A 13,371-nucleotide genomic window follows, 5' to 3' on the forward strand; every position below is an offset into this window, starting at 1 on the left:
AGTTCTATTTTTGTCTCGCAGGAGATTCCAAATTGACGTACTTCCGGACCTGTGAACGGCCTCTCGTCTGCTAGGATCTTTGCATTTGGTTTGCTCCAAAGCGCAATCGTCTTTAAACACACAAAAATGGCCGAAGCAGCATCAATTATGTTCAAAAACACATTCCCAGATCATCATGGGGAGAGACTGCTCGGAGAAAATAAAAAGGTATTTTAATTGCAGAACAACTGTCATTGTCTCGTCTGCACTTCTTTGTTTCTCATTCTCATTGCAACTAAGCTCACGTGCCTGCAGCTTGCCGGTAGACCAGACGGCATCCAGTAAATGCAGTAGAGCGTTTCAAACTGTATATTAATAACTTCGCAATCTGCAAAAGATTTACTCCAAAGTGCTTCACAAAGCATGGTAGATGCTCTGTTATCAGAACACAGGGGAAGATAATTATTGCAAGTCGAAATACTGATCAATAAAATCATAGACCTATAGCCTATGTACAGCAGTACAGTACCCTGAATTAAATCATTTCGTTTCCCTGTACATATTCTAAAATATGCGTCCAGGTGTATGAAAAAGTGGGTTATTTTAATTTCCCACCTTTTATGCCACTAAAAACAATCAGTTTGGTGTTCATTTTTCATCAAAGTAAACACTCCGAAGAAACAAGCAATTTTTTGTTTGTATCAATTAATGTGAAAGAGTGAATATACCCTTGCTTTTACTTTTAGAGAGACAAATAATCAACATGTGCTCCTTGTCCACGTATTTCAGACACTCCCTTGGCTAGTGATTGGCCTGTGGATTGTTTGTCTCCCTTTAAAGTAAGGGTATACTAAAATTACTAACTAGTATCGCTGATGGGGTCTATGTCGACCAAAAGAGTGGGATTCCCTGTAGGTGGAGTTCCTGTAGGAAGATTCCCTGTATACAGGGAATACCACGGAGTGGAGTCCCTGTAGCGTTTCGCTGATCTCGCTGAAACTAAAGTCACGTGATCAGCTTAGCGACATCGGTAGAATTTGATGTTTTTAGATTTTTAAAAAATATTATTTAGAAATTCGAGTATGGTTTGCAATTTTTCTTGAGAACAAGTTTAAATCGATAACTAAATGAAAGAAAACACTCGTAATAACGACAAACTGCGAAGCGTTCCATTAGCATCTCACTTCGGTTTGACGCCATGGAGAGCTTACGAGAGACAATTTGATGAAGCGAGATTTCCTTAACCAAATCATTTTGAATTATACGACATTCTTGCCGAAGCATGTTAGCTTGGCTGAATGTTGCATGCAACACATTTTAAACAGAACAAAATTTAAACAGATTTTCTTGTGGAACCGCCATTTTGGTAGGGGAAGTAACACTAAGGTCACTCAAATCGGTTTGAGGCAGTCACGCGCTTGTTGCGAGATTTAGCGCTATAATATTTGCCTACAGGGACTCCACTCTGTGGGATTCCCTGTATACAGTGAATCCTTCTACAGGAACTCCGCCTACAGGGAATCCCACTCTTTTGGTCGACATAGACCCCATCAGCTCTTATAGTATCTTGATTCTTATAGCTCTTTTACAACCTATAAACCCGACAGTTATATATTCTTAAAATCTTTCTCTCTCCCTATCACTCTCTCTAAAATAATTTCATCCTTATCATCATCTCTCTCTGTGTCTAGCTGTTGGTCAGACCCTTGCATGGTTGTACATATGTACTGCGTGTACATATGATAATAAAACAATGGGCTGGTTAACTTAATGAACACTTCACTTTTCAACTTGTACATGTACAATATGCTACCTATAAACTGATAATAGAACTTTCAATACTGTAATGTTTTGTTTCCATTGGCAGCTGGTGAGTGGGGCAGCTGAGCGAATAAAAGAAGTAATCATCAGGCTTTTGAAGCAGCTGGAGTCTTGTATTGGTCAGGAGGAGCACAGTAAACGACCAGACTTCTCCGTCTATACAGGATCAAGTGGTAAGAGCTAGCACAGAGGTGTTTGCACACACACACACACACACACACAACACAACACAACAAAACAGACAAACAAATGAAACATTTAATCAGTGTCAGAGGCAAAAGAAACAACAGTTCCTTGTTTTGGATTCCTCAACCAACACCTTTTTACTCTTGACCCTAGAACTTTATTTTTACCCTTTAAAAAATGTTTTTTATTAACCTCTTCACTGCCACAGTATAACAGCATTTTGGTATTGCTGTGTGCCAGGGCAAAATTTCGCTTTCTTCGGTAGGTTCACTAATCTGTTCACTGCTCGATCATTTATTGAGATATCTCTTAGATCTTTGGCATGTGTTTTGCTTATACCCTTGGCTATTATAGGATGACATGATCATTGGACTTTGTTTGTGATTGTTATAGTAAAAATTGATATAATGACCATTTTCGTCAAAAATTACAGTTTCCGGACTTACACACACACAGTGACACACATTGCAGCACGTAAAACCACACAAAACACTGCTAAAAAGTAAAACTGGTGTCAAACATCAGGTACTCACATTACAGCCCATAAAAGTATTCTTCTGTGTGGTAATCCATAAATCACTTCTTGTAGAGCTTCCAGAACACTGTATCGCTTGAAAACAGGTCTACAAGTTGAGGTCCGACTTTCGGCCGCCATTGTGAATGGCGAGAATGCTAACACAGTTTTCAACACGTAGCAACTTCAGTAACTTATCCGAACTTCAGTAACTTATCCGAACGGTGTATGGGAAAGAACTGTGTTTAGAACCCCTACAAGTACTTGGACAGTGGTTACCTCCCATTTAGTTTTCAGAAATGTCCTGAAATGTTGGTGACACAAATCCCACGTATGAGATACGGTTATGGGCGTACGACAAACCAAAAATGACCACGTATTACATACGGGGTGGGCAGTGAAGGGGTTAAAAAGGAAAAAGTTCAATTTTGCATGTATATATATAATGATACTTTGTAAGGAAAGTTACTTCCAGGGGGCACAGCTTGCAATTGAGAGAACTCCCTCACTGGCACTTCCTGTTCAAATTGACGTCATCTTGGCCTGAATAAACATCTTGTTTCCCTACCAACGTCATGAGTTTACATCAACATATATAATACCCACAGAGTCAGTGGTCACACATGCACGTACAAACATGCACGTACAAACACACACACTCACACACTCACACACACGCACACACACACTCACTCACTCACTCACTCACTCACTCACTTAAAACGATTGCTTTTCAAATGAAGAGAAAAGAAAATCTTAAGGTTTAACTGTGCCAGTCTGTGGCAAATCAATCTTTGTAAGGTGTAAAATAACATAGACTACGAATCAAGTCAAGTGGTACTGGTAGTGTGTATGTGTAAAGCAATTCTCAGTAAACTACTGGACTGATCTTCATGTAACTTTACATCGGTCTTTAGGTTTGGGCTAGCCAAGCCTTACGGCATGTAGTCTCGGTGATGACTTGTTTCCACTTTCAGTTTCAGTTTCAGGCCCCCAGAAACTTTTTGCGACTGATTTTGACTCTTCAAACAATTGATTAAAAGTGACAACACTTGGTTTAGCAGACTTTACAAGAAAAGCTATTGACTGCTTGACCTCTTGGGGACATATTAAAGCTCACGCCAGTTCTGATCAATAAAATCTGCAAGCGCATCATAATAAAGAGACAGTAAAAATCTTAAAGAAATTAAAGAATCTTAAATCAACCAAGTAACTGACCCTGGTTTTATTTTGCCTTGTCACCCACCATAAGGGTATAATCAGTACAGTAATCAGTTCACATGTACCATATCTATGTTAGTGATGCATTTGACCCTCTGGATAAGTTCTTAATTTAAAGAAATGTAGTTTGCAGTGCACATTACTGTTTCTAGATGTAATTTATAAGTCATGATGCATTTGAAATTCTGGATTTTTCACAGACGCTATCAAGTACATAGTATGATAACATAATAACACCATCAAATGAATGTAATCTGAAGAGCTCATTATAGCTTCATAAATGCATATTCAGCATGTTAATAAAAAAATAAAAAGAGAGAAACAAGCATAATCAGCAAAGAAAAATAATTGTTGCAGGCTATGCATTATTATACCTTCACCTTCACAAACACCTGACCAGCACTTCATCAGACAGTGACACAGATGCCAGCAGCAATTCTTCCCGCAGTGAAGGGGAGGACTACCTGATGCAAGCACTACAACACCTGAAAGAGGCGCTAGCCAACCCTCAGGGTCGCAGACACACTTTCCTCTGTGGGGACGCCGGGCCTCTCGCACTTGGCGCCGTTGTCTATAGCAACATGGGGGATGAACGCAATTCTGCACACTGCATTTCCAGGTACAGTATTTCAGAAGTTTTGAGACCACATTTGAATGCACTGATCATAGAGATATTTCGGTTACAGTAAAAGATCTGTGATTCCAAACCATTCCCAAAACTGTAATTGTCAGATAGCTTGCTTTTTGTGGTAGTTTACTTACAGTTACAGTGCATTTTTAAAATCCCAGATGCAGTGACAGGTCTAATGTGGTCAAGACAATGAAGAAATTGACAAAGAAGAACACTGTGTTTGCGTTTTTGCAAATTTCATTTCATTCACCTTACTTGACTTGACTTGACTTGACTGTCATCTGTCATTGTAAGATATAATTATGTACTAACAGATGTATTTTCACCTGTTCTTTCTGACACCTTATCTTGCAGGCTAGAGGCCATGCACATCAATGTTATCCGTGACCAGACGCTGCCCGACGAACACCTGTATGGTCGCTGTGGTTACCTGACGGCATTGCTCTTTGTTCAGCATCACCTAGGGGCGGACAAAGTGGACAGAGAACTCATTGTTAAGGTAAAGCAGTACAATTATACGTCTATCTGGGATGGTCAGTATTTACTGACAGTTGGACTACTGTTTTTGTGTGTGTGGTCAAGTTAGATACTTTGGTATTATGAAGGAAAAAAAACTTCAGCTTTCACCTTTGGCTCAAACAAACTTGAGAACTCTCCAGGGACTGGGGATTTTGAAAGGAAACCGACTTTCTGCCCTAGAGAAAAGAAAAGGAAAAAAAACTGGGTCGAAGAAAAATTCCTCAGAGAAAATCTTTTAAGACTGCATCCACATCTGTGCATTCTAGCAGCCAGAAAAGGACATCAAATTGACTTTGAAATTGCTAAATTTTGTTTTCCCTTTTAACGCCTCCCAAAATCTGACAAAAAATCAGATCTTAAAAAAGGAAATATAGCTTTAATGGAGGTAAACTTTCACAGGTTATGAACAGAAAATCTGCAAAAAGCAAGGTAAGGTGGGGATCGAGACTTACATCAGGGGCCTTGAAAGGAGGATTCTGCAGTAGCATGTCATTCTAGCAGTACAGCATATCATTTTTCTGTCGTGATGACTGTTTCTTACACTGCAGGTGACAAGAGCGATACTGGACTCGGGTCGAGCGTTTGGGTCGAAAACAAGAGAAGGCCCCCCTTTGATGTACGAGTGGCACAACAAGAAATACCTGGGGGCCGCACATGGCCTGGCTGGCATCATGTACACTCTCCTCCTCGTCAGTACTATTCAAGCAGGGCGCTTGATTTTTTATTAGCTGCTTATACATATCAGTTTGTCTTTATTTTGATGTTTAGGGCTACTTTGGAGTTGATTTGTCATACTGTTTAGGTGTGTACGTGCGTGTGATATATTTATTTTCATTCCTAACACAGAGGTTGTGAAAACTATCATCAATCTAATTTTGCATCACTGTTTTTGTTAGAGGGTGCCTTTTTGAAGAACTTTTGCAAACAATAAACATCATCATTAGAGATAATCTTCACAGCAAAACCAATAACAGGACTTCTGTGAATATTGACTTGACTGAAATCACACCGACAAGGGAATTTACTCTCCCCATGCACTCATACCTGTGAAATGATTTGAAGCAATCAGGTTGTCTCCCTTAGCCCACAAAACCCACACATTCTTTTAAATAAACACCCTTCCTACCTTACATTTTATATTTAGCAGAGACATACATGTACACTGTTTAAATTAAAATGAGATTAGCTGATTTGTAGACCATGTATCTTCTCTCATTTTCCTCATGTTTGTATTCTGTATTCTTGGTATTGCTGATTTGTTTTCCAACCAACAGATCGACTTCTGGAATAATGTGCAAAAACTTGCTTCTGGAGAGGGCGATGTACTAATGTAAAAACTCTGACTTTATCGCTAACAGATCAAGGAGCCAGAGGTTTTGTCAGAAATCGAAAGTGCAGTGAGGCCGTGTGTGGATTTTCTGCTAACTCTGCAGTTCGCGTCAGGCAACTTTCCCTCTTCCATCGGAAGCAGCTCAGGGGATCGGCTGGTACAGTGGTGTCATGGAGCGCCAGGCTGGGTCTACATGTTTATTGCTGCCTACAAGGTATTGTACTACTGTGTTCTCAGAGTTGGAGATAATTGCGTTTGATGACTTTTTATTAGTAGGTTGTTCTCTTGCGTTATACACATATGCGCGCATACACCAGCATGTGCAGGCTACACACACACACACACACACACACACACACGCGCTACATCCTCCAGAGTTTGAACCTGTTGAGGTCAGGTATTGGCATATTGATGTTGTGTCACTGTTGTTGATGTTTTAGTTCCTCTTCCTTTCCTTTTTTCATCAATGGATCAACCTCGGAGGAGTGCTATTCACTGCAGCAGTCAATACTGAATGATCTGAGAGCTTACGCATTTTATTGTTGTGAGGCTGTTGTTTGAAATATGCAAAAAATGCGATTAAACTTCTAGTTTTATACACAGGTTTGGATTTTGCATGATCTTTTTCAACTGACCTTCTCTGTGTGTCACCAGACTTACAACGACAAGCGATACTTGGAGGCAGCAGAGCGTTGCTGTGAGGTCACTTGGCAGAGAGGTCTGCTGAAGAAAGGTTACGGTCTGTGTCACGGGGCTGCAGGAAATGCCTACGCCTTCCTGGCTCTCTTCCGCCTCACACGCAACCAGAAACACCTTTACAGAGCACACAAGGTATGTCGGGTACAGTGGAACCCCCCTTTTAAGACCCCCAATTTAAGACTTCCTCCATTTTCAGATCCTTTTTTCTTAGACTCTCTGTTCATAACCTCTCTAAATTTACCCCTATTTTAAGACTCCCTCCTTTTTAGGACACGATTTTCTTAGGGTTTTTTAGGTCTTAAAGAGGAGGTTCCACTGTACTCTCTTACACCCTTAAAGTTCTGAACAGGTGCATGTATATGTTCAGTAAAAGTACCAGTAGATGCACCGGTAATCCTTTGATGAAAAGCTTTATACTTCTTGAGTGGGATGTCTTGAATGATTGAATTCATATTGTAAAGTTTCTAACCCTTTGATTAAAAGCTTTATGCTTCTTGAGTGGGAGGTCTTGAACGATTGAATTCATATTGTAAAGTTTCTCATGCTGGGTATTTTCGTGTTTCTATAACCCACCGAACTCTGACATGGATTACAGGATCTTTTCCGTGCGCACTTGGTCTTGTGCTTGCGTGTACACACAAAGGGGGTTAAGTCACTAGCAGGTCTGCACATAAGTTGACCTGGGAGATCGGAAAAATCTCCACTCTTAACCCACCAGGCGGCAGCGACCGGGATTCGAACTCATGACCTTACAGGGAACCAATATTGATGTACATGCATGTACTGTTATGTGCTTCTTCAAGATTGTCCATGTAATCTGTCTGCAGTTACTTTCTAAACATGTGCCATGTATCATCTGTACCAATTGTTTTTGTGCTGCTCTCCTTAATGCAGCTTTATATTTGTCATTTTTCAGTTTGCTGAATGGTGCTGTGACTATGGGAAACAGCAGTGTCGAGTGCCGGACAGACCTTTTGCTTTATTTGAAGGTAAGTATCCGCTTTCGTGTGTGTCAGTGGCAGTAAGAACCTGACCTGAAAGAAAGAAACATGAGGCTGAATACAGCACACAAACAATGTTTGATTCCGATTAAAAGGTCCCCAAAATTAGGGTGGGTAGGTTGACAAGATTTATTGTTTGTAGTTTTCTTTCAACTCAGGCACATGTGGCTTTTCATTGGCCGGAACACGTGCAAGGTGTGTACGGAATGCGGATCGTATCAACTGATGCATCAAATTGATGCATCCAAAACCAAGATGTGATGCATCATTTTTACAATTTGATGCATCATTTTCACAAAAGGATGCATCATTTTCAAAAAGGATGCATCATTTTCAAAAACTGATGCATCCGATAAGAAAATGATGCATCCTTTTAGAAAATGATGCATCATTTTGATGCATCACTTTCGGTTTTGTATGCATGCGAAAGATCATTCATTTCCGGTCTTTTCGTAAGAAATGCCTGAGCACGGAAAAACTTCAAATGACATTTTGACGAATATAAACAGATTGGTTAGATAAAACAAAAATAAACGTACAACATACCATTAAATAGGGAACAGGTCAAAGTCACGGCATTATGCATTTTAAGGCATTTTTTGTTTTGTTTGTGGTTTGTTTTCTATGCACACGAAGTTTTGACGCCCTTGACCTTCGACTCAAACTTTCGTTTTCCGACGTTCGTTTCACTTCGTATTCCGGTTCAAATTTTGCTTTTTGCTCGGCACTTTCCGGGAAAACCCGAAAATTCTGATGCATCTAAACGATGCATCAAATTGTGAAAATGATGCATCAAATTCTTGGTTTTGGATGCATCAATTTGATGCATCAGTTGATACGATCCGCGTTCCGTAGGTGTGTCCCTTGGATCTCATGGAAGAGTAGCTTTCCTTGTAAAATCTGCAAAATGAAGAGGTGTTCAATTTTTGTTCTTTTTCCTTTTTTTGAAGGGTCTACAAAAAAGCGTTATGATTGGGAGTAAAAACTGGGTTCTGTCGGGGATCCGGAAACACTGAATTTGTTGTTTTAGGCGCGAACCAAGATTTAATTCTTTCTAAATAAGAAAAATGGTGTAAGCGAAACAGGTGTTCTTTTACAACCAGCCTTCATCCTTTCCTTAGGATGAACTACTTAGAAAAGCACAGGAATTAATAGAGAGAGAAAAATGAATGACCTGATCTGCCATTTCATTTCTCTATAGGGCTTACGCAGGTAGGTGGAATCCTTGATAGAAGTTTAGGAAATGATCATTGTTGATGAACACATGGAGTCAGCACTCATATTGAAATCTAGTACAGTGGAACCTTTAAGACTTCAAAAAACCTGAGAAAAATGTATCTTCAAAAGGAGGGAGTCTTAGAGTGAAGGGAAATGTACAGACCCTATCAACAGAAAATCTCAAAATCAAGCTCTTAAAAAGGGGTTTAAAAAAAAGGATAAAATCTAAAAATCAAGGTCTTTAAAAAAAAAAGAGATAAGTCTTTAAATTGGGGGGGGGGGGGGGGTCTTAAAAGGGGGGGCTCCACTGTAATTTCAAATTCACTTTCTTTGTCTCTCTCTCTTGTCCCCTCTCCTCCCTCCTTGATCAAGAGTTCAACTGATGGCTATTTCTGCTGTACTATAATATTATTATTGTAATGATGTCTTTGCTTTCCTGCAGGCCTGGCTGGAACAGTGTATTACCTGACAGACATGCTGGATCCGCTCAGCGCCAAGTTTCCAGCCTTCGAATTTTGACACGACGTACCAGTCTAGAGCTCTTCCAACCTTTATTTTCAAAATGATAGCATCATTTAATCACATATTCTTACTCCAATTCTTATGAATGCATTGACTTTAGTCCCACATGCTAGATGTCGAAAAACCTCTCAAATTACCTGCCCTTAGTAGGGTGGTAACCAAGCTAAAAGCGACGCCATAGCCGTTGCTATGGCCTGACCTTGCTCGGTTACCCATAACACCCTGCGCACCACGTGAGCGCCAGCATCCGTAATAATCATTCTCGACTTTCGACAACACACGGTGGACGTGTCCGAATTTCGCTCTCACTTTTGGCCTTCACATGCCTGCTTGTCCGTGAGACTAGCCGGTTTCCTGTGGGTCTACCTGTCCGTCTACCTTTTGGTGAGATCTTTCCTGTTTATGTTTGGTTGAATGGTGTTAGCTTTGTGTTGAACATGCACGCAGACGTTTTTTGTTCTGGGTGACTGTTTTTCGCCGGTCTTAAAATGGCCGACAACAAAGCTAAACTCGGCGCGAGACTGGAAGGTGGCAAAGCTCTTAGCCTGGTTTAGTAACTATTCCTAAGAGTAGCCTAAGAACTTTGATTTGCCTATTATGCGGGTCGTAGATCCGTCAAACAGCACTTCTTTTTATGTTCCTATCCCTCCGAGGGTGGGTTCAGTTCTTTCACAGCTCGCTTCCCCTGTTGGGGTTAATCAGCCTTTAGGCTCCTTATAGACTTTTTGTTGGATCGTCGTCGGTGCGACTGATGGGGGGGGAGTGGCCGTGTGGCTATTCTTTCCCCTTTCTCTGTGTAAGAGGAATCAGTCAATGTCCTCCTTTTGGGGGGACTTAACGATGTTTTGTGTCTATATTCTCGGCTGTTTCAGGCGCGATCGGCGGTTCCCGCCCTCCCGTTTCGTCAGCTTCGCACTGTGGCCTAGTGCAAATGGCCTGTTCGGTTCAGCCCGTTTTTTGCCTCTGGTGGCTCTGGGCTGTTCTCGAGCACCCCTTCCTTTTAGGAGGGGGGGCCTGCTCCCTGCCTGCGTCTAACCACTCTGATTACCGCCGGTACTTCACAGTGTGTTACGCAGCCCCCCGCCATTGGGGGGGGATAGGGGGGCGCTCCTGCGTCGCACCGTCGCCTGGTGCAAACGGCCAGCTCGGTTCAGTCCTTTCTGCCACTGGTAGGCTGGGTTGTTCGCGAGCACTCTCTCCGTAAGGAGAGGGGGTCTGCTTCCTCTCTTTCTCTTCCCGCTCAGCTTGCTTTTAGCAACACTGCAGTGGGAAGTCAGCTCTCTCCCCTTGCGGGAGAGGGAGAGAGGGGGCATGGTAAGTCACAGCCTGGGTTTGGTCCCACCTTGTCCCACTGGGGGCAGGGGGCTGTGTTAGCTTCCCACCCTTTCCCGCCCCCCGGGCGCGTTGGGGTGGCGGCTTTCCAGGCTACGTTACATACCCCTTCTCTGCTCCATTTGGGGCAGGGTGGGGGGGTATCAGTGGCTCACTCTTTCCCGCCCGCTGGGCAGGATCGGGTGGGGGCTGGAGCAGCGTTCCACCCTGTCCCTCCCTCTGGGTCGGACGGGGTGGGCGCTGTTGGACTGTCTTCACAGTCTGTGCCTCTATTGTCCTGGCCCGACAGTCGTCCTCCTCCCCTATCGGGTTGTGTGGTCGGTGGGCTATAGGATTACGGCAGGTGGACGGAGGGGGGTCGGCCGTTTTTCGGTTCGTCTCTCTCCGTCGCTCTTACTGCTGCGACGAGCCACCCCCCTCCTCATCTGGGGGTGGCTTGGCTCAGGCCTTGCTACACAGTGGGGGTGCTATGTACGGCTTTCCAGGCTACCTTACATACTCCTTCTCTGCTCCGTTTGGGGCAGGTGGCTGTGTTAGCTGCCCGCGCTTGTCGCGGGTAGCGGTCGCGAAACAATGAGCTTGACTCTCTTTTGTTCTCGGCAGGGTGTCTCGCACAGTGGTCAGGGAACAATGAGCTTTGCTCTGTTTTGTTCTCTGCACGGGCTGTGCCGGCTGGCTACATGGTCAGGCGGAGACAGAACGTACCCTTTCTCTCCAGTCTCCCATTCTTTGTGTTCACAATGATCTGCAGGGACTCGGCTTTAGTATCGCCTGGCCGGTGGTCATTGTCCGTAGCCAGCGTAGGTCACCCCCCCCCCCTCCTAGGGGTGGGTGAGTGATAGGGCTACTTGACTTCGGCAGGTGGACGAGCGAGGATCGGCCGTTTACGGCCGTTTCTCTGTTTCAGTCCTTACCCCGTCTTGGGGTTACGGCTGTGCTGGACCGCCCCCCTCCCCGCTTGGGGTGGGTTGTGGTCATACCAGGTAGTCTGGTTCTTAGCACTGAGATGCTTCTCTCGCACAGCGGGTGGGGTAAGACGCGCCGGGCCCGGCTTTGTCTTGCTTCTCCACTCTCTCTTCTTCTTGGCAGAGATCTGTGCCAGTTACCAACCCCTCTTCCCCCCACCTCTTGTTCAGGTGGGCGGTTTTGGGTTGGCAGTCAGAGACTGATCACGCTTTTCATCCACACTCTTGGCGGGTTATTGGCAGGAGATTTAGTGCGCGACCTCCCCTGCCTCCCCTCCTTTTGTGTTTTACACAACTGGTGGTTAGGTTCGGACTTCTTGTTTAAGGAGGGGGAGTGTATAGGGTTGCCTACTGGTTGTAGGCTTCCCATACATAGAGCGGCTGCTGTTGCAGTTTACTTTGGCCCGGATAGGTTGGGGGTGTCTCTCTTCCTTCCTCTTCCGGGATGCCTTTGGGTTTTCACAGGCTTTCTCGCAATTTGTTTCATTTGCTGAGTCTGCGGTGATTGCCTGCCACATGCCACACTTTTTGGCTTGATCCGCACCTTAGGATAGTGGTCTTCAGCCTACACCTTTCCCGCTGCTTTTTACGCAGGGGACTGCTGGCTTCGGGGTTTCAGGCTGCTTCGTCCTCACTTTTAGTGCGGAAGAAGATAGCAGGGAATTTTTCAGGCTCAGGGTCTGATCCGGACTTTTTTATGGCCAGGGGTTAGTTTCTGGCTTCTCTTACAGACCACAGGGAACATGGAGTTTTCATGATATTACTCCTCCCTCTCCTCTCTGGAGGAGATAGGATGGCATGGTTTGGAGTTTTCTGCTTTGGCGGAGACTCTCTTCTGTGCTTTCTTATAGGCAATCTTATCCTCCCGGAACGCTCTTTTGAGTTAGGGAGGATGCCTTGGATAAGGCTTTAGCCAGGCTGCTGGCAGCTTGGGCTAGGGTCTTCACCGAGCGGAGGAGTTTCTCGGTGACGTTTTAGGCCCACACTGTTTTGGCTTGGTGTGATCTCCTTCCTTTACAAGGGGTTTGATTTCATGCTGGTTGCAGGAAGCAAGGGTCAGGCTTTTTCGGGGGTTGTTGAAACCTACTCAATAGCTGGAATCTTTCCCTTCCTTCTTGGACCTCTGGCAGCGCATTTAGGCGCTCCCAGTTGCAAAGGGGTGTTTTGGTTCAGTGTCGCCTCCCTCTCTGCGGGAGGTGGGTCGGCATGGGCTAGAGCTTTCAGCTTTGGCTGAGATTTTCCTCGGTGCTCTCACATGAGCTTTCCTTCTGTGTTTCTGCACACAGGAAAGGGCTCGGTCTCTGGGGGTGTTGGTCTCTGGACTTTCTCGGGGGCTGGTTGAGCTTTTTCAAGGTCAATCAGCTTGTCAGCTGCACTTTCTTTTGGTGTTGAACCAGGTTTTTTGCCTGGTGCTCTCAGTAACCAGGCTAAAT

General features: G+C 44.0%; 1 protein-coding gene across 1 annotated transcript; it reads left to right on the forward strand.

The window, feature by feature from the left end:
- Positions 1 to 43: 43 nt before the first annotated feature.
- On the forward strand, positions 44 to 12,877 carry LOC138982827 (glutathione S-transferase LANCL1-like). Its single transcript, XM_070356183.1, has 9 exons — positions 44 to 207; positions 1,847 to 1,973; positions 4,079 to 4,340; positions 4,707 to 4,851; positions 5,420 to 5,560; positions 6,230 to 6,415; positions 6,856 to 7,032; positions 7,817 to 7,889; positions 9,562 to 12,877. Exons 1-9 carry the CDS (start codon positions 127 to 129, stop codon positions 9,636 to 9,638), a joined length of 1,269 nt encoding a protein of 422 aa, XP_070212284.1. The 5' UTR covers positions 44 to 126; the 3' UTR covers positions 9,639 to 12,877.
- The last annotated feature ends 494 nt before the right edge of the window (positions 12,878 to 13,371 follow it).

The sequence above is a fragment of the Littorina saxatilis genome, linkage group LG12 (assembly GCF_037325665.1).
Source record: "Littorina saxatilis isolate snail1 linkage group LG12, US_GU_Lsax_2.0, whole genome shotgun sequence".
Classification (NCBI taxonomy): Eukaryota; Metazoa; Mollusca; class Gastropoda; order Littorinimorpha; family Littorinidae; genus Littorina; species Littorina saxatilis.